This window comes from Vanellus vanellus, assembly GCF_965231255.1.
Source record: "Vanellus vanellus genome assembly, contig: HAP1_SCAFFOLD_1100, whole genome shotgun sequence".
Lineage (NCBI taxonomy): Eukaryota > Metazoa > Chordata > Aves > Charadriiformes > Charadriidae > Vanellus > Vanellus vanellus.
The window spans coordinates 30,895-55,002 of record NW_028128782.1 but is presented as its reverse complement, the minus strand read 5'-3'; the positions used below and the strand labels follow the sequence as shown (position 1 = coordinate 55,002).

The 24,108-nt window shown below is 58.4% G+C and overlaps 1 protein-coding gene across 1 annotated transcript; it reads right to left on the bottom strand.

The window, feature by feature from the left end:
- On the bottom strand, window positions 1-23,019 carry LOC309684050 (long-chain fatty acid transport protein 2-like; the record flags this gene model as incomplete). Its single annotated transcript, XM_082500012.1, has 11 exons — window positions 1-352; window positions 2,729-2,859; window positions 4,561-4,658; window positions 4,757-4,955; window positions 5,190-5,280; window positions 5,953-6,147; window positions 6,274-6,398; window positions 9,359-9,517; window positions 11,774-11,983; window positions 21,848-22,341; window positions 22,664-23,019. 11 exons carry the CDS (start codon window positions 23,017-23,019, stop codon window positions 176-178), a joined length of 2,235 nt encoding a protein of 744 aa, XP_082356138.1. The 3' UTR covers window positions 1-175.
- Between the last annotated feature and the right edge of the window lie 1,089 nt (window positions 23,020-24,108).

Below are 24,108 nucleotides of genomic sequence, written 5' to 3'. Positions count from 1 at the left end.
GGCGGGCTAACGAGCGAGCGCCGAGACCAGCCCGTCGCCCTCGTCGCCTTCCGCCGTCGTTATTAAAATTTTCTTCCCCCTTCCGGGAAGTGATTAATCCCAAATTGCTTTCCCCTAATTTGCCCCGAGGCAATTAGCGCCCCGTGGTGGAGCCCACAGCGGGGTGGGGTTTCTTCTACAGGTTGAGCTTCATGTCCACGATGGCGGCGTAGGTGTCCGGGTTCAAGGGCACGTAGGATTTTTTCTTGTCATCGCGGAAGAAGAGGGGGTCTTTGATGACGTTGGGGTCAAAGCCTTCTTTGACCAAGTTGCCTTTGCACTGCTTGAAGGTGCCCGTGATCTCCAGGGCTTCCTGTGGAGATGGATTTGGTCACCGGAAACGGTGCCAGCGGTGGGGTGATGGGCACCGTCATGAGAAACGGGGCACCCCGGCGCCGGCCCGGGCAAGGTGGGGGACCAACGTTGGAACTGGTGACCCTCGCGTCATCGGCGTAGGAGGTGTCATCAGGACTGGGGGGACCAGTATGGTGGTTTTGGCACAGGGGGCCACCTCTTGGCACGGGGTGGCAAGGGATGGCCACCCGTTGGCATGGGTTGACCGCCTGTTGGCATGGGGTGGCAGGGGATGGCCACCGTTGGCATTGGATGGCCACCTGTTGGTATGGGTTGACCGCCTGTTGGCATGGGGTGGCACACGGTGGCCACCTGTTGGCATTGGATGACCGCCTGTTGGCATGGGGTGGCATGGGCTGGCCACCTGTTGGCACAGGGTGGCCACCCGTTGGCATGGAGTGGCATGGGCTGGCCACCTGTTGGCACAAGGTGGCCACCGTTGGCATTGGATGGCCACCTGTTGGTATGGGTTGACCGCCTGTTGGCATGGAGTGGCACACGGTGGCCACCTGTTGGCATTGGATGACCGCCTGTTGGCATGGGGTGGCAAAAAGTGGCCACCATTAGCATTGGATGACCGCCTGTTGGCATGGGGTGGCAAAAAGTGGCCACCATTAGCATTAGATGGCCACCTGTTGGCATGGGATGGCCACCTGTTGGCATGGGATGGCCACCTGTTGGCATGGGATGGCCACCTGTTGGCATGGGGTGGCACAGGATGGCCACCCATTGGCACAAGGTGGCCACCCGTTGGCATGGGGTGGCAGGGGATGGCCACCCGTTGGCACAAGGTGGCCACCGTTGGCATTGGATGGCCACCTGTTGGTATGGGTTGACCGCCTGTTGGCATGGAGTGGCACATGGTGGCCACCCGTTGGCGTTGGATGACCGCCTGTTGGCATGGGATGGCCACCCATTGGCATGGGGTGGCACAAGGTGGCCACCATTGGCACGGGATGACCACCCGTTGGTATGGGGTGGCATAGGATGACCACCCGTTGGCATGGGGTGGCACAAGGTGGCCACCATTGGCACGGGATGACCACCCATTGGTATAGGGTGGCATAGGATGACCACCCGTTGGCATGGGGTGGCACAAGGTGGCCACCATTGGCACGGGATGACCACCCATTGGTATAGGGTGGCATAGGATGACCACCCGTTGGCATGGGGTGGCACAGGATGGCCACCCATTGGCACGGGATGACCACCCGTTGGCATGGGGTGGCACAAGGTGGCCACCATTGGCACAGGATGACCACCCGTTGGCACGGGGTGGCGCAAGGTGGCCACCATTGGCACGGGATGACCACCCATTGGTATGGGTGGCATAGGATGACCACCCGTTGGCATGGGGTGGCACAAGGTGGCCACCGTTGGCACGGGATGACCACCCATTGGTATGGGGTGGCATAGGATGACCACCCATTGGCATGGGGTGGCATGGGATGACCACCCGTTGGCATGGGGCGGCACAAGGTGGCCACCATTGGCATAGGATGACCACCCATTGGCATGGGGTGGCATAGGATGACCACCCGTTGTCATGGGGTGGCACAAGGTGGCCACCGTTGGCACAGGATGACCACCCGTTGGCACGGGGTGGCACAAGGTGGCCACCGCTGGCACAGGATGACCACCCGTTGGCACGGGGTGGCACAAGGTGGCCACCGCTGGCACAGGATGACCACCCGTTGGCACGGGGTGGCACAAGGTGGCCACCGCTGGCACAGGATGACCACCCGTTGGCACGGGGTGGCACAAGGTGGCCACCGCTGGCACAGGATGACCACCCGTTGGCACGGGGTGGCACAAGGTGGCCACCGCTGGCACAGGATGACCACCCGTTGGCACGGGGTGGCACAAGGTGGCCACCGTTGGCACAGGATGACCACCCGTTGGCGTGGGGTGGCACAAGGTGGCCACCGTTGGCACAGGATGACCACCCGTTGGCACGGCGTGGCCACCCTTCGGCACAAGGTGACCACCGCTGTCACGGAAAAGGAGGGACCTTGGTGCCCTCAGCAGGAGGGTGGACCAATGCCATCATCGGCACATGGTGACCCCGATGTTGTCACTGATTGGGTGACCATCACCGGAAATGGGTGGAGAGTGCCGTTAGTGACAGGGTGGCACTGTCACTGACCCCCAGCGCCGTGACTGCCACGGGGTGACTGGTGCCACCATCAGGAACTGGTCGGGAGATGCCGGTGAAGTGTCCTTCACCCAAAAGACTCGTTTGGTAGAGGACTAACGAAGAACTCTCCCCCCCCCCCTTTCCGAAGCCACCCCCCCACCCCACCCCGCGTGTCCGGGTGAAAGTGGGACCCCTGACCTGGATGCGCACGAAACGGGGGGCGGCGTAGGTGGGCAACGTCTCCCTGGTGAAGGCGTAGAGGTTCTGGCCCTGGAAGGTGGCCCCGGTCTTCAGGCGGATGGCCGCCATGCCGCATCTTCCCTCGCAACCTGCAAAGGACGCCGGAGGGTTATTTTGGGGCAACCCGAATCTCGGTTTCTTCTTCTTGGTGGCCGCTTGGATCGTTTTGGGGGGGGGGGGGGGACCTGGGATGACATCGGATACTCGTTTGGGGTGCAATCGTCCCACTTTCGCTTTCTTGGAGGCCATTGGGAGCACGGTGGAGGCAACCTCGTTCCCAAACCAAGGCTGGATGCTTATTTTGGGTGAACGTTTCCCATTTGGGCTTCTTTTGTGGCCGCTTGGACCAGTACAGGAGGCCCCTGTGTGCCCAAAACGATAACAACCGCTTCTTTTTGGCAACCGAGTCCCCTATTACTCTTCCTGGTAGCCACATGGACCATCATGAAGACACGTCAGTTGCCCAAAGCAGCACCAGGTGATGCTTTTGGGGCAACCGAGTCCCATTTTATTTTTCTTGGGGGCTACTTGGCCCATTGCAGAGCCACATCGCGTGCCTAAAACCACGCTGGACACTTAGTTTGGGCAACCATGTCCCTCTTTAACCTTTCTGGTGGCCATTCAGACCTTTACAGGAGCCCGTGGTATGCCAAAACCATGCCAGAAACCTCTTTTGGGTCAGTAAGTCCTACTTGAGCTGCCTTGGTGGTCCGTTGGACCATTAGGTGGACGTATTACTTGCCCTAAACACCACCGCATGCTTCTTTTGGGCAACCGAGTCCTTGTTCTTGGTGGTCAGTTGGACCATTAGGTGGACGTATTACTTGCCCCAAACAGCACCGGATGCTTCTTTTTGGCAACCGAGTCCTGGTTTACTCTTCTTGGTGGCCAGTTGGATCATTAGGTGGACGTATTACTTGCCCCAAATACCACCAGATGCTTCTTTTGGGCAACCGAGTCCTGGTTTACTCTTCTTGGTGGCCAGTTGGACCATTAGGTGGACATATTACTTGCCCCAAACAGCACCGGATGCTTCTTTTGGGCAACCGAGTCCTGGTTTACTCTTCTTGGTGGCCAGTTGGACCATTATGTGGACGTATTACTTGCCCCAAACACCACCGGATGCTTCTTTTGGGCAACCAAGTCCTGGTTTACTCTTCTTGGTGGTCAGTTGGACCATTAGGTGGACATATTACTTGCCCCAAACAGCACCGGATGCTTCTTTTGGGCAACCGAGTCCTTGTTTACTCTTCTTGGTGGCCAGTTGGATCATTAGGTGGACGTATTACTTGCCCCAAACACCACCGGATGCTTCTTTTGGGCAACCGAGTCCTGGTTTACTCTTCTTGGTGGTCAGTTGGACCATTAGGTGGACATATTACTTGCCCTAAACACCACCGGATGCTTCTTTTGGGCAACCGAGTCCTGGTTTACTCTTCTTGGTGGCCAGTTGGACCATTAGGTGGACGTATTACTTGCCCCAAACACCACCGGATGCTTCTTTTGGGCAACCGAGTCCTGTTTCACTCTTCTTGGTGGCCAGTTGGACCATTGTGGCAGTAATCATGAGGCCCAAACAATACAGGAGTCTTTATTTTGGGTCAACGAGTCCCGAAGCGGATTGGATTAGATGATCGTTGTAGGTCCCTTCCATTCTGTTCTACTTTAGGTTTCTTGGTGGCCTCAGATAATTTGGGGACATGTCCCGTGGCTGAAACATCACCAGGTTCTTATTTTGGTCCAAGTCACCCCCACCCCCCCCCACCCCCCCAACACCACCCAATACTCACCCGGCACGACCACTCCGTAGACGTTGACCTCCTGGATGAAGTCCACCATGGCAAGAGTGGCCTCCACCTCTGTGGTGGCCACGTTCTCACCTTTCCAGCTAAGGAAGAGAAGGGATGCAAGCGTGAGAAGGAATTTTTGGGGGGATGGGAGGTGGACATCCCCCACGCAGATGGATTGGAGAACCATCAAACTTACCGGAAAGTGTCTCCCACGCGATCCTGGAAGTAGATGAATCTTTCATGATCCATCATGAGGAGGTCACCGCTGTTAAAGAAAGCGTCGCCTTTGACCAAGACGTTCCTCAAGACCTTCTTCTCCGTCTTCTGGGAATCGCCCGCGTAGCCATGGAAAGGGGTGTTCTTGGTGATTTTGATGACCAACAGCCCCGTCTCACCTTCGGGGAGGGAAAGGAGTGGTGGAGACCGGTCAACAACTGCCTCGACGTTGAGGGAACGTCACCTCCGTGCCCCACCGGGTTCTCGGGTGTTTCTTTTGAGGGGTTTCTGGTGGTTTCCAACCACCAGGATGATGGCGATAAAACCCAAGAGGTGGCTTTGATGCATCTCAACCCCCTTCCTCCCCCCCTCCCCCCAAAAAAAAACCCTCCTAAAGGTTCATCTCTTCTTACCGGGACCCACTCGTATGCAGAGACCTCGTTCGTCCCGGATGGGTTCGTCCTCCTCCACGTTGTACTTGATCAACTCAAAGGGAGCGAAACTCTGGAGAGCAGAAGAAAGACAAAGAGAAAAATCCGATGGGTGGAAGGAGAAACCACAGGCTTAAGAAGAGCGCGATGACTTTCCTTCCGGTAGTCCATCCCAACGTCCTGGGTGGCCGCTCGTCTTCCATCCGTAGACCAAACTCGTCGTTATCTCTTGACCCCAAGCCAAAAAAAAAAAAAAACCAACCAAAAAAAAAAAAAAACCAACCCATGGGGAGAAGGCGGAGGGATAAAAAGTGGAGAAAAAACCTTATTTTTGGCAACTTTGGCTCCACGCGTGGGTGACCGGGGACCGAGAAGTGACACCAAAGATGTCCAAATCACCGTGGATGCTCCAAAACTAGATTTTTTTTTTATTTTTTTTTTTTAATTGAGTCGACGTTGGCCAACTGAGTGGAAGGGGGACTTCTTTTTGGATGTGAAGAAAGGGGGGATCCCGGAGATCCCGCTTTGGGATCCGCCCAACTTGACGGACGATGTTGGCTTCCCCCTCGGATTGCTCCGTCGTTTGGGTCGCCGTGAAGACGCTTCTCCCGGAGCCGCCCCACACCCCGCTCTTGGCATCGACCCAACTTGAGGGACGAGGATGGGTCTCCTCGAAGCGTTTGCTTCCCCACCACCACCACCACCGCCACCGCCGCCGCCGTCGTCATCGTCACCGGTGGCTCACCTTGAGGAACACGTTGGCTCTACCCACGGCTCCGATCTTGCCGGTGTAGTTGATGAAGCCGGCGTTGCCCTCGGTGGCCCCGTAAAATTCCCAGATGGAGATGGGGCCGAAGCGCTGGAGGAACTCCTTCCACACCTCTGCCCGTAGGCCGTTGCCCAAGGCCATGCGCACCCCGTGTTCTCGGTCATCGGGGCGCTGTGGGGTGACAAAGGGAGGGACCGTCTCAGGGTGAGCCCCACGGCATCGCCGCCTTCTCACCCACCCCACCCCACCCCCCTACCCCCGACTCTGGGGTGGATTTTGGGCTGGTGGGGACCTTACCTTGGGCGTGTTGCAGAGGTAGCGCATGAGTTCGCCCACGTATTGGATGACGGTGACGTTGTAGCGGCGACAGTCGTCCCAGAACTGGGAGGCGGAGAATTTGGCCCGTAGGACGCAGGTGGCTCCTGTGGGGATGCGGTAGGGGCGTGGTTACCCTTCCCATCTTCTCTTTTATCCACCCACCCACCCAACCACCCATCCACCCATCCACCCACCCATCCATCCATCCACCCAACCACCCATCCATGCACCCATCCACGCACCCATCCATCCATCCACCCATCCACGCACCCACCCACCCATCCATCCACCCAACCATCCACCCATCCACGCACCCACCCATCCATCCATCCACCCATCCATCCATCCACCCACCCACCCACCCACCCATCCATCCACCCAACCACCCACCCAACCATCCACTCATCCACCCAACCATCCACCCACCCACCCAACCACCCATCCATCCATCCACTCATCCATCCAGTCATCCATCCATCCATCCACCCACCCACCCACCCACCCAACCAACCATCCATCCATCCACCCACCCACCCACCCACCCACCCACCCATCTCCATGAGAATCTGTCCTTGTCCATTCCCCCACCCCGGTCACCCATTATCTATGTGGACGCCCTTCTCCCTTTCCATCTTCTCATCCTCTTTCCTCTTCCACCCCTACGCTCTTCATCATCTGTCCATCCATTGGGCCACTCGTGTCCCCCCACCTTCATCTGTTTAGTGCTACGGAGGGCTTTCGCCTTTTCTCCTCTCCTTCCTTCCTTCCCGCCTCGTGTTTCCACCTGTCTGTCCTCCATCTCCATAGAACATCTGTCCGTCCTCCATCTCCATAGAACATCTGTCATCCATCTCCGTGAAACATCCATCTCCATAACACATCTGTCCAAGGTCGCCATAAAACATCTGCCTCCGTAAAACACGTCCATCCAGCTCCATGAAACATCCGTCTCCGTGAAGCATCTCTCGCTATCAAACGTCTGTCCGTCCCTCGTCTCCATAAAACCTGTCTCTGGGAAACATCTGCCCATCCATCTCCACGAAACGTCTGTCCATCCAAGATCTCCGTAAAACATCCCTCCATCTCCATAAAACAGCTGTCTCCGTAAAACAGCCGCCCATCCCTTGGGCTCCACAAAACATCTGTCAAACATCTGTCCATCTGTCATCTCCATAAATCATCTGTCCGTCCATCGTCTCCGTAAAACACCTCTCTGTAAAACATCTGTCCACCCGGTGAGCTCCGTAAAACATCTGTCCACAAAACATCTGTCCATCTATCATCTCTATAAAACATCTGTCCATCATCTCCGTAAAACATCTGTCTCTGCAAAACATCTGTCCATACATCCCATCTCCATGAAACATCTATCGCCATCTCCGTGAAACATCCGTCTCCACGAAACATCTGTCCATCCATCTGTCTCCACGAAACATCTGTCCATCCGTCTCCATGAAACATCTGTCCCTCCATCGTCTCCGTAAAACCTATGTCCCTCCATCATCTCCGTGAAACATCTGTCCCCATAAAACATCTGTCCATCCATTGGTCCCCACAAAACATCTGTCCATCCGTCTCCACGAAACATCTGTCCATCCGTCTCCATGAAACATCTGTCCCTCCATTGTCTCCGTAAAACCTATGTCCCTCCACCATCTCCATCAAACATCTGTCTCCACAAAACATCTGTCCATCCATTGGTCCCCACAAAACATCTGTCCATCCGTCTCCATGAAACATCTGTCCCTCCATTGTCTCCATGAAACATCTGTCCATCCGTCTCCATGGAACATCTGTCCCTCCATCATCTCCGTAAAACCTATGTCCCTCCATCATCTCCGTGAAACATCTGTCTCCATAAAACATCTGTCCATCCATCCGTCTCCACAAAACATCTGTCCATCCGTCTCCATGAAACATCTGTCCATCCATTGGTCCCCACAAAACATCAGTCCATCCGTCTCCATGAAACATCTGTCCCTCCATTGTCTCCGTAAAACCTATGTCCCTCCATCATCTCCGTGAAACATCTGTCTCCATAAAACATCTGTCCATCCATCCGTCTCCACAAAACATCTGTCCATCCGTCTCCATGAAACATCTGTCCATCCATTGGTCCCCACAAAACATCTGTCCATCCGTCTCCATGAAACATCTGTCCCTCCATCGTCTCCGTAAAACCTATGTCCCTCCATCATCTCCATCAAACATCTGTTTCCATAAAACATCTGTCCATCCATCTGTCTATACAAAACATCTGTCCGTCCGTCTCCATGAAACATCTGTCCCTCCATCGTCTCCGTAAAACCTATGTCCCTCCATCATCTCCATGAAACTTCTGTCTCCACAAAACATCTGTCCATCCATTGGTCCCCACAAAACATCTGTCCATCCGTCTCCATGAAACATCTGTCCCTCCATCGTCTCCACGAAACATCTGTCCATCCGTCTCCATGGAACATCTGTCCGTCCATCGTCTCCGTAAAACCTATGTCCCTCCATCATCTCCGTGAAACATCTGTCCCCATAAAACATCTGTCCATCCAATGGTCCCCACAAAACATCAGTCCATCCGTCTCCATGAAACATCTGTCCATCCATCTGTCTCCAGGAAACATCTGTCCATCCGTCTCCATGGAACATCTGTCCCTCCATCGTCTCCGTAAAACCTATGTCCCTCCACCATCTCCGTGCAACATCTGTCCCCATAAAACATCTGTTCATCCATTGGTCCCCACAAAACATCTGTCCATCCGTCCCCATGAAACATCTGTCCCTCCACCATCTCCGTGCAACATCTGTCCCCGTAAAACATCTGTCCATCCATCCCTCCCCATTAGTCGGCTCTCCGTCCATCGAAAACGTCCATCCGTCTTGTCTGTCCGTCCTTCACCCGTGGATGGACACGGCTCCATCTTCTTCCTTCTCCCCACACGTTTCGCCATCGCTTCCTCCATCCCTCCATCCATCCATCCCTCCATCCATCCCTCCATCCATCCATCCATCCATCCCTCCATCCATCCATCCATCCGTGGGGCACGGGGGGGGGGAGGGGTTTACGTACCGACCTCGATGCACCCGCCCACCCCGATGAGCAGCCCGGCTGAGTGGTAGAGCGGTAGCGTGGTGTAGATGACATCATCGGGTCGTAGGCCGCAGAGCCGCCCCAGGCTGGCCACCATCATCAGCTTCAGCTCGGTGATCACCGCTGCCTTGGGCAGCCCTGCGGGGAGGGGTGGGGGGAGCAGAAGGTGGGAAGTGGTCTCCATGGAGATCCCCGTGTGGGGTGGGAGGTCTTGGGGATGAAGGGTGGGGTGGGAGGGCAAAACCCGTCCTGCAGGGTGGTGGGTCTCCAGCCCTAGAGGTCTCCAGACCTCGCTGGGAGGAGCCATGAGGAACCTCATCCAGATGCGCCTGTGTTAGTTGGGGTGGGATCTGGTTTGGGTTCGGGGTGGGACCTGGTTTGGGTTTGGGGTGGGATCTGGTTTGGGTTTGGGAGTGGATGCAGGAGGTCCTACTCCATCCCTGGAGATCTCCAGACCTCACTGGGAGGAGCCATGAGGAACCTCATCCAGATGCGCCTGTGTTGGTTGGGGTGGGATCTGGTTTGGGTTCGGGGTGGGTGGGGTGGGAGGGCAAAACCCGTCCTGCAGGGTGGTGGGTCTCCAGCCCTAGAGGTCTCCAGACCTCGCTGGGAGGAGCCATGAGGAACCTCATCCAGATGCGCCTGTGTTGGTTGGGGTGGGACCTGGTTTGGGTTCGGGGTGGGATCTGGTTTGGGTTCAGGAGTGGATGCAGGAGGTCCTACTCCATCCCTGGAGGTCTCCAGACCTCGTTGGGAGAGGTGTGAGGAACCTCATCCAGATGCGCCTGTGTTGGTTGGGGTGGGATCTGGTTTGGGTTCGGGGTGGGATCTGGTTTGGGTTCGGGGTTGGATGCAGGAGGTCCTACTCCATCCCTGGAGGTCTCCAGACCTCGTTGGGAGAGGTGTGAGGAACCTCATCCAGATGCGCCTGTGTTGGTTGGGGTGGGATCTGGTTTGGGTTCGGGGTGGGATCTGGTTTGGGTTCGGGGTTGGACGCAGGAGGTCCTACTCCATCCCTGGAGGTCTCCAGACCTCGTTGGGAGAGGTGTGAGGAACCTCATCCAGATGCGCCTGTGCTGGTTGGGGTGGGATCTGGTTTGGGTTCGGGGTGGGATCTGGTTTGGGTTCGGGGTTGGATGCAGGAGGTCCTACCCCGTCCCAACGAGGACAGACCCAAGGACGTGGTGGGTCTCCATCCCTGGTGGTCTCCAGACCTCACTGGGAGGAGCCATGAGGAACCTCATCCAGATGCGCTTGTGTTGGTTGGGGTGGGATCTGGTTTGGGTTCGGGGTGGGATCTGGTTTGGGTTTGGGGTTGGATGCAGGAGGTCCTACTCCATCCCTGGAGGTCTCCAGACCTCGTTGGAAGAGGTGTGAGGAACCTCATCCAGATGCGCCTGGGTTGGTTGGGGTGGGATCTGGTTTGGGTTCGGGGTGGGATCTGGTTTGGGTTCGGGGTTGGATGCAGGAGGTCCTACTCCATCCCTGGAGGTCTCCAGACCTCGTTGGGAGAGGTGTGAGGAACCTCATCCAGATGCGCCTGTGTTGGTTGGGGTGGGATCTGGTTTGGGTTCGGGGTTGGATGCAGGAGGTCCTACTCCATCCCTGGAGGTCTCCAGACCTCACTGGGAGGAGCCATGAGGAACCTCATCCAGATGCGCCTGTGTTAGTTGGGGTGGGATCTGGTTTGGGTTTGGGGTGGGATCTGGTTTGGGTTCGGGGTTGGATGCAGGAGGTCCTACCCCGTCCCAACGAGGACAGACCCAAGGACGTGGTGGGTCTCCATCCCTGGAGGTCTCCAGACCTCACTGGGAGGAGCCATGAGGAACCTCATCCAGATGCGCCTGTGTTGGTTGGGGTGGGATCTGGTTTGGGTTTGGGGTTGGATGCAGGAGGTCCTACCCCGTCCCAACGAGGACAGAGCCAGGAACGTGGTGGGTCTCCATCCCTGGAGGTCTCCAGACCTCACTGGGAGGAGCCATGAGGAACTTGGGGTGGGATCCGGTTTGGGTTCGGGGTTGGATGCAGGAGGTCCCACCCCACCCCATCCCATCCCAATGAGGACAGCCCTATTGACATGGTGGGTCTCCATCCTCGGAGATACCCAACTCTCGCATGGACGCGTCCATGAGGAACCTGGTCCAGATGGCCCCATCGTGGTTGGACTTGGAGAAGGGCCTCCAGAAGACCCCTCCAACCTCCCCACCATCATCTGCGCCTTCGTGGCCGCACCGCCCGTGGAGGACAACCCACGGCTCGTCAACCCAACCCGTGGAGGACAACCCACGGCTCGTCAACCCAACCCGTGGAGGACAACCCACGGCTCGTCAACCCGTGGCACCCAAACCCTCCCAGATGGTCCTGCCTTTGACCTTTCCGTCCCCACGGCCTCACCGGTGGTGCCGGAGGTGTAGATGTAGATGGCTTTGGAGTCGGCGGTGACACCGGCGCGGTGGTGGGCGGGGAGGGGGTCATCGGAGGTCTTCTCGATGGCGGGCAGGAGGGCCTCCACCCCCGGCGTGGGGGAGGTGGAGCTGAGGTAGAAGACGTGGATGCCGTCGCGCTGAAGGTCCGGGAGAACCTCCTCCACGGCGGTTTGGAGCTCTGTGGGGAGAAAAGGGGGCACAGCACCCATGGGGCGGGGGGGGGTGGGGGGGGTGGGGTGGTCAGGTGGGTCACCATCCAGGAGGAGAACCTGAAGGGCACCACCCAGTGAGGTGGGCACCCAGGAGTCATGGATGGGTGGCCTGAAGATCTCAGGTGGGCACCCAATGCTCCCCTTGCTGGAGTAGGACCCCACCCACCCCAAAAAGTGACCTCAGTTGGGTGGGCAACCAGGCTGGGTGCCCCAAGGACCCCAGGTGGGCACCCAGTGCACCCCAACTGGGCCACCCCAATGAGATGGGCACCCAGGAGCCATGGATGGGTGGCCTGAAGATCTCAGGTGGGCACCCAATGCTCCCCTTGCTGGAGTAGGACTCCACCCACCCCAAAAAGGGACCTCAGTTGGGTGGGCAACCAGGCTGGGTGCCCCAAGGACCCCAACTGGGCACCCAGTGCAACCCAACTGGGCACCCCAATTAGATGGGCACCCAGGAGTCATCAATGGGTGCCCTGAAGATCTCAGGTGGGCACCCAGTGCTCCCCTTGGTGGAGTAGGGACCCCACCCACCCCAAAACGGGACCTCAGTTGGGTGGGCAACCAGGCTGGGTGCCCCAAGGACCACAGGTGGTCACCCAGTGCACCCCAACTGGGCCACCCCAATGAGATGGGCACCCAGGAGCCATGGATGGGTGCCCTGAAGATCTCAGGTGGGCACCCAATGCTCCCCTTGGTGGGGCAGGGACCCCACCCACCCCAAAACGGCACCTCAGTTGGGTGGGCAACCAGGCTGGGTGCCCCAAGGACCCCAAATGGGCACCCAGTGCACCCCAACTGGGCACCCCAATGAGATGGGCACCCAGGAGTCATGGATGGGTGGCCTGAAGATCTCAGGTGGGCTCCCAATGCTCTCCTTGGTGGAGTAGGGACCCCACCCACCCCAAAAAGTGACCTCAGTTGGGTGGGCAACCAGGCTGGGTGCCCCAACGACCCCAAATGGGCACCCAGTGCACCCCAACTGGGCACCCCAATGAGATGGGCACCCAGGAGTCATGGATGGGTGCCCTGAAGATCTCAGGTGGGCACCCAATGCTCCCCTTGGTGGGGCAGGGACCCCACCCACCCCAAAACGGGACCTCAGTTGGGTGGGCAACCAGGCTGGGTGCCCCAAGGACCCCAAATGGGCACCCAGTGCACCCCAAGGGAGCACCCCAATGAGACGAGCACCCAGAAGTCATCAATGGGTGGCCTGAAGATCTCAGGTGGGCACCCAATGCTCCCCTTGGTGGGGCAGGGACCCCACCCACCCCAAAACGGCACCTCAGTTGGGTGGGCAACCAGGCTGGGTGCCCCAAGGACCCCAACTGGGCACCCAGTGCACCCCAACTGGGCATCCCAATTAGATGGGAACCCAGGAGTCATCGATGGGTGGCCTGAAGATCTCAGGTGGGCACCCAATGCACCCCTTGGTGGAGTAGGGACCCCACCCACCCCAAAAAGGGACCTCAGTTGGGTGGGCAACCAGGCTGGGTGCCCCAAGGACCCCAAATGGGCACCCAGTGCACCCCAACTGGGCACCCAAATTAGATGGGCACCCAGGAGTCATCGATGGGTGGCCTGAAGATCTCAGGTGGGCACCCAATGCTCCCCTTGGTGGAGTACGGACCCCACCCACCCCAAAAAGTGACCTCAGTTGGGTGGGCAACCAGGCTGGGTGCCCCAAGGACCCCAACTGGGCACCCAGTGCACCCCAACTGGGCCACCCCAATGAGATGGGCACCCAGGAGTCATCGATGGGTGGCCTGAAGATCTCAGGTGGGCACCCAATGCACCCCTTGGTGGAGTACGGACCCCACCCACCCCAAAAGGGACCTCAGTTGGGTGGGCAACCAGGCTGGGTGCCCCAAGGCTCCCAGGTGGGCACCCAGTGCACCCCAACTGGGCACCCCAATTAGATGGGCACCCAGGAGTCATCAATGGGTGCCCTGAAGATCTCAGGTGGGCACCCAGTGCTCCCCTTGGTGGAGTAGGGACCCCACCCACCCCAAAAGGGACCTCAGTTGGGTGGGCAACCAGGCTGGGTGCCCCAAGGACCCCAACTGGGCACCCAGTGCACCCCAACTGGGCCACCCCAATGAGATGGGCACCCAGGAGTCATCGATGGGTGGCCTGAAGATCTCAGGTGGGCACCCAATGCACCCCTTGGTGGAGTACGGACCCCACCCACCCCAAAAGGGACCTCAGTTGGGTGGGCAACCAGGCTGGGTGCCCCAAGGCTCCCAGGTGGGCACCCAGTGCACCCCAACTGGGCACCCCAATTAGATGGGCACCCAGGAGTCATCAATGGGTGCCCTGAAGATCTCAGGTGGGCACCCAGTGCTCCCCTTGGTGGAGTAGGGACCCCACCCACCCCAAAACGGGACCTCAGTTGGGTGGGCAACCAGGCTGGGTGCCCCAAGGACCACAGGTGGTCACCCAGTGCACCCCAACTGGGCCACCCCAATGAGATGGGCACCCAGGAGCCATGGATGGGTGCCCTGAAGATCTCAGGTGGGCACCCAATGCTCCCCTTGGTGGGGCAGGGACCCCACCCACCCCAAAACGGCACCTCAGTTGGGTGGGCAACCAGGCTGGGTGCCCCAAGGACCCCAAATGGGCACCCAGTGCACCCCAACTGGGCACCCCAATGAGATGGGCACCCAGGAGTCATGGATGGGTGGCCTGAAGATCTCAGGTGGGCTCCCAATGCTCTCCTTGGTGGAGTAGGGACCCCACCCACCCCAAAAAGTGACCTCAGTTGGGTGGGCAACCAGGCTGGGTGCCCCAAGGACCCCAGGTGGGCACCCAGTGCACCCCAACTGGGCCACCCCAATGAGATGGGCACCCAGGAGCCATGGATGGGTGCCCTGAAGATCTCAGGTGGGCACCCAATGCTCCCCTTGGTGGGGCAAGGACCCCACCCACCCCAAAACGGCACCTCAGTTGGGTGGGCAACCAGGCTGGGTGCCCCAAGGACCCCAAATGGGCACCCAGTGCACCCCAAGGGAGCACCCCAATGAGACGAGCACCCAGAAGTCATCAATGGGTGGCCTGAAGATCTCAGGTGGGCACCCAATGCTCCCCTTGGTGGGGCAGGGACCCCACCCACCCCAAAACGGCACCTCAGTTGGGTGGGCAACCAGGCTGGGTGCCCCAAGGACCCCAACTGGGCACCCAGTGCACCCCAACTGGGCATCCCAATTAGATGGGAACCCAGGAGTCATCGATGGGTGGCCTGAAGATCTCAGGTGGGCACCCAATGCACCCCTTGGTGGAGTAGGGACCCCACCCACCCCAAAAAGGGACCTCAGTTGGGTGGGCAACCAGGCTGGGTGCCCCAAGGACCCCAAATGGGCACCCAGTGCACCCCAACTGGGCACCCCAATGAGATGGGCACCCAGGAGTCATCGATGGGTGGCCTGAAGATCTCAGGTGGGCACCCAATGCTCCCCTTGGTGGAGTACGGACCCCACCCACCCCAAAAAGTGACCTCAGTTGGGTGGGCAACCAGGCTGGGTGCCCCAAGGCTCCCAGGTGGGCACCCAGTGCACCCCAACTGGGCACCCCAATTAGATGGGCACCCAGGAGTCATCAATGGGTGCCCTGAAGATCTCAGGTGGGCACCCAGTGCTCCCCTTGGTGGAGTAGGGACCCCACCCACCCCAAAAGGGACCTCAGTTGGGTGGGCAACCAGGCTGGGTGCCCCAAGGACCCCAAATGGGCACCCAGTGCACCCCAACTGGGCCACCCCAATGAGATGGGCACCCAGGAGTCATCGATGGGTGGCCTGAAGATCTCAGGTGGGCACCCAATGCACCCCTTGGTGGAGTAGGGACCCCACCCACCCCAAAAGGGACCTCAGTTGGGTGGGCAACCAGGCTGGGTGCCCCAAGGCTCCCAGGTGGGCACCCAGTGCACCCCAACTGGGCACCCCAATTAGATGGGCACCCAGGAGTCATCAATGGGTGCCCTGAAGATCTCAGGTGGGCACCCAGTGCTCCCCTTGGTGGAGTAGGGACCCCACCCACCCCAAAACGGGACCTCAGTTGGGTGGGCAACCAGGCTGGGTGCCCCAAGGACCACAGGTGGTCACCCACTGCACCCCAACTGGGCCACCCCAATGAGATGGGCACCCAGGAGCCATGGATGGGTGCCCTGAAGATCCCAGGTGGGCACCCAATGCTCCCCTTGGTGGGGCAAGGACCCCACCCACCCCAAAACGGGACCTCAGTTGGGTGGGCAACCAGGCTGGGTGCCCCAAGGACCCCAAATGGGCACCCAGTGCACCCCAACTCCGCACCCCAATGAGATGGGCACCCAGGAGTCATCGAGGGTGGCCTGAAGATCCCAGGTGGGCACCCAATGCTCCCCTTGATGGAGTAGGGACCCCACCCACCCCAAAAGGGACCTCAGTTGGGTGGGCAACCAGGCTGGGTGCCCCAAGGACCCCAACTGGGCACCCAGTGCACCCCAACTGGGCACCCCAATGGGTCGGACACCCCAGGTATCATGGATGGGTGCCCCGAAGATCTCAGGTGGGCACCCAATGCTCCCCTTGGTGGGGTAGGGACCCCACCCACCCCAAAAGGGACCTCAGTTGGGTGGGCAACCAGGCTGGGTGCCCCAAGGCTCCCAGGTGGGCACCCAGTGCACCCCAACTGGGCCACCCCAATGGGTCGGACACCCCAGGAGCCATGGATGGGTGCCCCGAAGATCTCAGGTGGGCACCCAATGCTCCCCTTGGTGGGGCAGGGACCCCACCCACCCCAAAACGGGCACCCAAAGGACCCAAACGGTCACCCCAATGCGACGGCCATCCCATGGGTGCCCTCAGCACCCCACGGGACACCCTGACCTCCCCCTCCCCCACCCCCTTCAAGAGGGTCCCAGTGGGTCCAACCCCCTCCCCCCGCCCTGATAGTCCTTTTTGGGTTTGTTGTTTTTTTTTTTAATCTCTTTTCCCCGGAAAACGTGACGCAGAGGGGAGGGGAGGAGGGGGAGGGGACCTTTGCCCTGGGAAAGGACTGGGGATGATTAACCCGTGGCCTTGACGTGGCCAACACGCCCCGCCCCGCTCGCCCCGGGGCCTCGCACACGCGTGTGCGCGGGGCTGAGCGTGCCGCCGCGGGCGCCGTTCGCGCCGAGGGAAAGGGGGACGGACGCACAACCCCCCCAAAAAAACGCCCAAAAAGTTCCGGCAGGGGGAAAGAGCCCCCGGCGCGTCCCGCCGCCCCACGCGTGTGCTGCCGTGTGCGCGCCACAGCCGACACGCGTGTCATTGCGTGTCCGGGCGCTGGCAGGCGTCGGCCGGCGTGGGAATGCGTGTAGGTACGCTGACACACGTGTGGACGCGTGCGGAGGCAACGGCACACGCGCTGACGCTGACGTGTGACGCCCATACGTGTGCCAGCACGTGCACGGACACTCACACACGTGGAAACGCGTGCACAGACACTGACACACGTGTAAGTCCATGCGCAGGCACTGACACGCCTATAGACACACATAAAGGCACTGACACGTGTGTAAATCTGTGCACAGGCTCTGACACGTGGTCAGACACGTGCACAGGTGTGGACACGTGTGTAAATCCATGCACAGGCACTGACACACCTATAGACATACGTAAAGGCACTGACACATGTGTAAATGCGTGCACAGGCTCTGACACGCATGTAAATCCATGCACAGGGACTGACACACCTATAGACACACGTAAAGGCACTGACATGTGTGTAAATCCATGCACAGGGACTGACACACCTATAGACACACGTAAAGGCACTGACATGTGTGTAAATGCGTGCACAGGCTCTGACACGCGTGCAGACATATGCACAGGCACTGACACACCTATAGACACACGTAAAGGCACTGACACGTGTGTAAATCCGTGCACAGGCTCTGACACGCGTGTAAATCCATGCACAGGGACTGACACACCTATAGACACACGTAAAGGCACTGACATGTGTGTAAATCCGTGCACAGGCTCTGACACGCGTGTAAATCCATGCACAGGCCCTGACACACCTATAGACACACGTAAAGGCACTGACACGTGTGTAAATGCGTGCACAGGCTCTGACACGCGTGTAAATCCACGCGCAGGCACTGACACACCTATAGACACACGTAACGGCACTGACACGTGTGTAAATGCGTGCACAGGCTCTGACACGTGTGCAGACATATGCACAGGCACTGACACACCTATAGACACACGTAACGGCACTGACACGTGTGTAAATCTGTGCACAGGCTCTGACACGTGGTCAGACACGTGCACAGGCGTGGACACGCGTGTAAATCCATGCACAGGCACTGACACACCTATAGACACACGTAAAGGCACTGACACGTGTGTAAATGCATGCATAGGCACTGACACGTGTGTGAATCCATGCACAGGCACTGACACGCCTATAGACACACGTAAAGGCACTGACACGTGTGTAAATCCGTGCACAGGCTCTGACACGCGTGTAAATCCATGCATAGGCCCTGACACACCTATAGACATACGTAAAGGCACTGACACGTGTGTAAATGCGTGCACAGGCTCTGACACGTGTACAGACACATGCACAGGCACTGACACACCTATAGACACACGTAAAGGCACTGACACGTGTGTAAATGCGTGCACAGGCTCTGACACGTGTGTAAATCCATGCATAGGCTCTGACACACCTATAGACACACATAAAGGCACTGACACGTGTGTAAATCTGTGCACAGGCTCTGACACGTGGTCAGACACGTGCACAGGTGTGGACACGTGTGTAAATCCATGCACAGGCACTGACACACCTATAGACACACATAAAGGCACTGACACGTGTGTAAATGCATGCACAGGCTCTGACACGCGTGTAAATCCACGCGCAGGCACTGACACACCTATAGACACACGTAACGGCACTGACACGTGTGTAAATGCGTGCACAGGCTCTGACACGCGTGCAGACATATGCACAGGCACTGACACACCTATAGACACACGTAAAGGCACTGACACGTGTGTAAATCCGTGCACAGGCTCTGACACGTAGTCAGACACGTGCACAGGCGTGGACACGCGTGTAAATCCATGCATAGGCCCTGACACACCTATAAACATATGTAAAGGCACTGACACGTGTGTAAATGCATGCATAGGCACTGACACGTGTGTGAATCCATGCACAGGGACTGACACACCTATAGACACACGTAAAGGCACTGACATGTGTGTAAATCCGTGCACAGGCTCTGACACGCGTGTAAATCCATGCACAGGAACTGACACACCTATAGACACACGTAAAGGCACTGACATGTGTGTAAATCCGTGCACAGGCTCTGACACGCGTGTAAATCCATGCACAGGCACTGACACACCTATAGACACACGTAACGGCACTGACACGTGTGTAAATGCCTGCACAGGCTCTGACACGCGTGTAAATCCACGCGTAGGCACTGACACGCGTGCAGACCCGTGTGCCGACACCGACACGTGTAAGCGCGTGCGCAGGCACCGACACGTGTGCGGCTGGCTCCTTCTCCCTGCGGTGCGGGGAAGGTCGAGCGTGCCTATTGTTTGCAGCGTTGCTGAGCGATGTTCATACTAATCGGGGCCAGAACTGGAAATATCATCCCCCCCCCCCCCCCCCAAAAAGGGCAGGATAAGGGGTGGGGGTGGGGGGGGTGGGGAGGGTGGGGAGAGGTGGGGGAGGGGAACCCGCAAGCGCTGCTCGGGCTGGTGTGGGGGAGGGGCCCCCCTCTCCGCATTACTCTCGTTATTTTTGGGGTTAATTTTTTTCCTTTTCTGCTCTCGTGTCATTACAGTCTTTTATCTCAGCCCACGGGGGGGGGGGGGGGGGGGAGGGGGGGGGGGGGGAGGGGGGAGGGGGGGGGGAGGGGCTCCGCGGGGCTCGCTGCCAGCGGGGGTTAAATCACGACACAGACACACCCGTTCAGTCCAGGGACACGCCCTGACACGCCTGCAAACACCTCGCCAGGCACAGGCACCCCTGTAAATCCGTGCGCAGGCACTGACACGCGTGTGGGCACATGTAGTGGCACTGACACGCGTGTAAGTCCATGCACAGGCACTGACATGTGTGTAGACACATGTAGAGGCACTGACACCCGTGTAAATCCGTGCAAAGGCACTGACACGCGTGTAAATCCATGCACAGGCATTGATACGTGTGTAGACACATGTAGAGGCACTGACACGCGTGTAAGTCCATGCACAGGCACTGACACGCGTGTAAATCCATGCACAGGCACTGACATGTGTGTAGACACATATACAGGCACTGACATGTATGTAAATCCATGCACAGGCACTGACACGCGTGTAAGTCCATGCACAGGCACTGACACACGTGTAGACACATGTAGAGGCACTGACATGCGTGTAGACTCATGCACAGGCACCGACATGCGTGTAAATCCCTGCACAGGCACCGACATGTGTGTAGACACATGCACAGGCACTGACATGCGTGTAGACACATGTAGAGGCACTGACACACGTGTAAGTCCATGCACAGGCACTGACATGCGTGTAAATCCATGCACAGGCACTGACACGCGTGTAGACTCATGTACAGGCACTGACACCTATGTAAATCCATGTACAGGCATTGACAAGTGTGTAGACACATTTACAGGCACTGACACGCGTGTAAATGCATGCACAGGCACTGACATGTGTGTAGACACATATACAGGCACTGACATGTATGTAAGTCCATGCACAGGCACTGACATGCATGTAGACACATGTAGAGGCACTGACACACGTGTAAATCCATGCACAGGTATTGACACGTGTGTAGACACATGTACAGGCACTGACACACGTGTAAGTCCATGCACAGTCACTGACATGTGTGTAGACACATGTACAGGCACTGACATGTATGTAAGTCCATGCACAGGCACTGACATGCATGTAGACACATGTAGAGGCACTGACACACGTGTAAGTCCATGCACAGGCACCGACATGCATGTAAATCCATGCACAGGCACTGACACGCGTGTAGACTCATGTACAGGCACTGACACCTATGTAAATCCATGCACAGGCACTGACACGCGTGTAAATCCATGCACAGGCATTGATACGTGTGTAGACACATGTAGAGGCACTGACACGTGTGTAAGTCCATGCACAGGCACTGACACACGTGTAGACACATGTACAGGCACTGACACGCGTGTAAGTCCATGCACAGGCACTGACATGCGTGTAGACACATGTAGAGGCACTGACACACGTGTAAATCCATGCACAGGCACTGACATGCATGTAGACACATGTAGAGGCACTGACACGCGTGTAAATCCATGCACAGGCACTGACATGCATGTAGACACATATACAGGCACTGACACGCATGTAAGTCCATGCACAGGCACTGACATGCATGTAGACACATATACAAGCACTGACACGTGTGTAGACACATGTAGAGGCACCGACACCTATGTAAATCCATGCACAGGCACTGCCACGCGTGTAGACTCATGCACACGCACCCACACCCGCGTAAATCCCTGCACAGGCACCGACACGCCTGCAGCCGCACACCCAGCCACCGACACGCGTGCGCACCCCCCCCCCCCCCTCCTTGAACCCCCCCCCGCCTCCCCTCCTCCTTTCCCCCCCCCCGCACACGCGTGTGCGCCCCACGCACCCCTCTCAAACCCCCGAAAGGAGGAGGACAATCCTCCTACCTCCCTCCCACCCCCCCAAAAAATTACCCTCTCAACTTGAAGGGAGGGGGAGGGGGAGGGGGAGGGGGAGGGGGAGGGTCACCACTCACCGGGGCTGGCAAGGAGGACGGTAGCCCGGGCGGCCACCAAAGCGTGTCGCAAGCCCTTCCCCCGCACGTTGGCGTTGAGGCAAGCCATGGGGCAGCCCAACTTGGCCAAAGCCAACCAGGTCCAGACGTAGGCGGGGGAGTTGGGGAGCAGGACGGCTACCGGTTGCCCCGGCTTCAGAGCCAAACGCCGGGCCAAAAACCGGGCGGCCCCGTTACTGCGCCGTTCCAGGTCGTGGTAGGTGTAAACCTCCTCTCCGAAACGAAGGAAAAGCCGCCGGGGTCGGCGCCGGACGCGCCGTTGGAAAACCTCCAGGAGGCTGACGGGAGGGCGGCGGTTCAAGCGGCGCCGGCAACGGGCGGCCGAAAGGGCCAAATTGCCAAAAGCCACCAAATCGGCCCAAAAATAAGGCGCCCGCCGCCGCCCGAAAGCGACGGCCGCCGGCAGCAAGGCCACCAGTAAAACCAGCGCCGCCGCCGCCAGCATGGTGGGGCAACTGGGGAAGGAAAAGGGCGGAGGGGAGGGGACCAAGGTCCGCCCCGAAGCGTACCTTGCCCCGCTTGCCGGTGGCCGGCAGGTTTTTGCCGCGGTTGCCGGCGGTGCCGGGATGAGCTTTGTTTTCTTTGCTGCTTTTTTTTTTGTTTTTTTTTTTTTGGGGCTTTTTTTTTTTAATTTTGGGTTTGGGGTTTGTTTTTTGGGGGGGGGGAGTTTTGGTTGGGGGTTTTTTTGGGGGGTTTTGGTTGTGGTTTTGTTTTTTTTTTTGGGAACGGCACCGGGCGGGGGCGGTTCGTAGCCGGCACCACCCCGGTGGCACCAACCCTACGCCCTCCCGCTTCTCCTCCCGCCCTCCGGCTCCCCGCCCCACCGGCTGGCCGTCCCGCCCGTCCGTTTGTCCGTCCCGCTCCTCCGTTTGTCCATCCCACTCGTCCATTTGGCTGTTCCACTCATCCATCTGTCCGTCCCGCCCGTCTGTTTTGCCACCCCACTCGTCCGTCTGGATGTCCCACTTGTCCGTTTGTCCATCCCGCTCATCCATTTGGCTGTTCCACTCATCCGTTTGTCCATCCCACTTGTCTGTGTGTCCATCCCGCTCATCCACCTGGATGTCCCGCTCGTCCGTTTGTCTGTCCCGCTTGTCTGTGTGTCCGTCCCACTCGTCTTTTGGCCGTTCCATGCGTCCGTTTGGCCGTCCCGCTCGTCCGTTTGGCCTTCCCGCTCATCCATCCGGATGTCCCACTTGTCCGTTTGTCCGTCCCGCTCATCCATTTGGCTGTTCCATGCATCCGTTTGTCCATCCCGCTCCTCCGTCTGTCCGTCCCGCTCCTCTGTTTGTCCATCCCACTCATCTGTGTGTCCGTCCCGCTCGTCCTTTTGGCCGTTCCACGCGTCCGTCTGGATGTCCCTCTCGTCCGTTTGTCAATCCCGCTTGTCCGTGTGTCCATCCCGCTCGTCCTTTTGGCCGTTCCACGCGTCCGTTTGTCCATCCCGCTCGTCCATTTGGCTGTTCCACTCATCCGTCTGTCCGTCCCGCCCGTCTGTTTTGCCACCCCACTCGTCTGTCTGGATGTCCCACTTGTCCGTTTGTCCATCCCGCTCGTCCATTTGGCTGTTCCATGCATCCGTTTGTCCATCCCGCTTGTCCGTGTGTCCGTCCCGCTCGTCCTTTTGGCCATTCCACGCGTCCATCCGGATGTCCCACTCGTCCGTTTGTCCGTCCCGCTCATCCATTTGGCTGTTCCATACATCCGCTTGTCCGTCCCGCTCGTCCGTTTGTCCGTCCTGCTCATCCATCTGGATGTCCCGCTTGTCCGTTTGTCTGTCCCACTTGTCCGTGTGTCCGTCCCGCTCGTCCTTTCGGCCGTTCCATGCGTCCGTTTGGCTGTCCCACTCATCCATTTGTCCATCCCGCTTGTCCGTGTGTCCGTCCTGCTCATCCGTCTGGATGTCCCGCTCGTCCGTTTGGCCGCCCCACTCATCTGTTTTGCCATCGCGCTTGTCCGTTTGTCCGTCCCACTCGTCCATTTGGCTGTTCCATGCATCCGTTTGTCCGTCCCGCTCATCCATTTGGATGTCCCATTTGTCCGTTTGTCCATCCCGCTTGTCTGTGTGTCCGTCCCGCTCGTCCGCCTGGATGTCCCGCTCGTCCGTTTGTCCATCCCGCTCATCCGTTTGGCTGTTCCATACGTCCGTCTGGATGTCCCGCTCGTCTGTTTGTCCGTCCCGCTCATCCATTTAGTCCATCCCGCTCGTCCGTTTGTCTGTC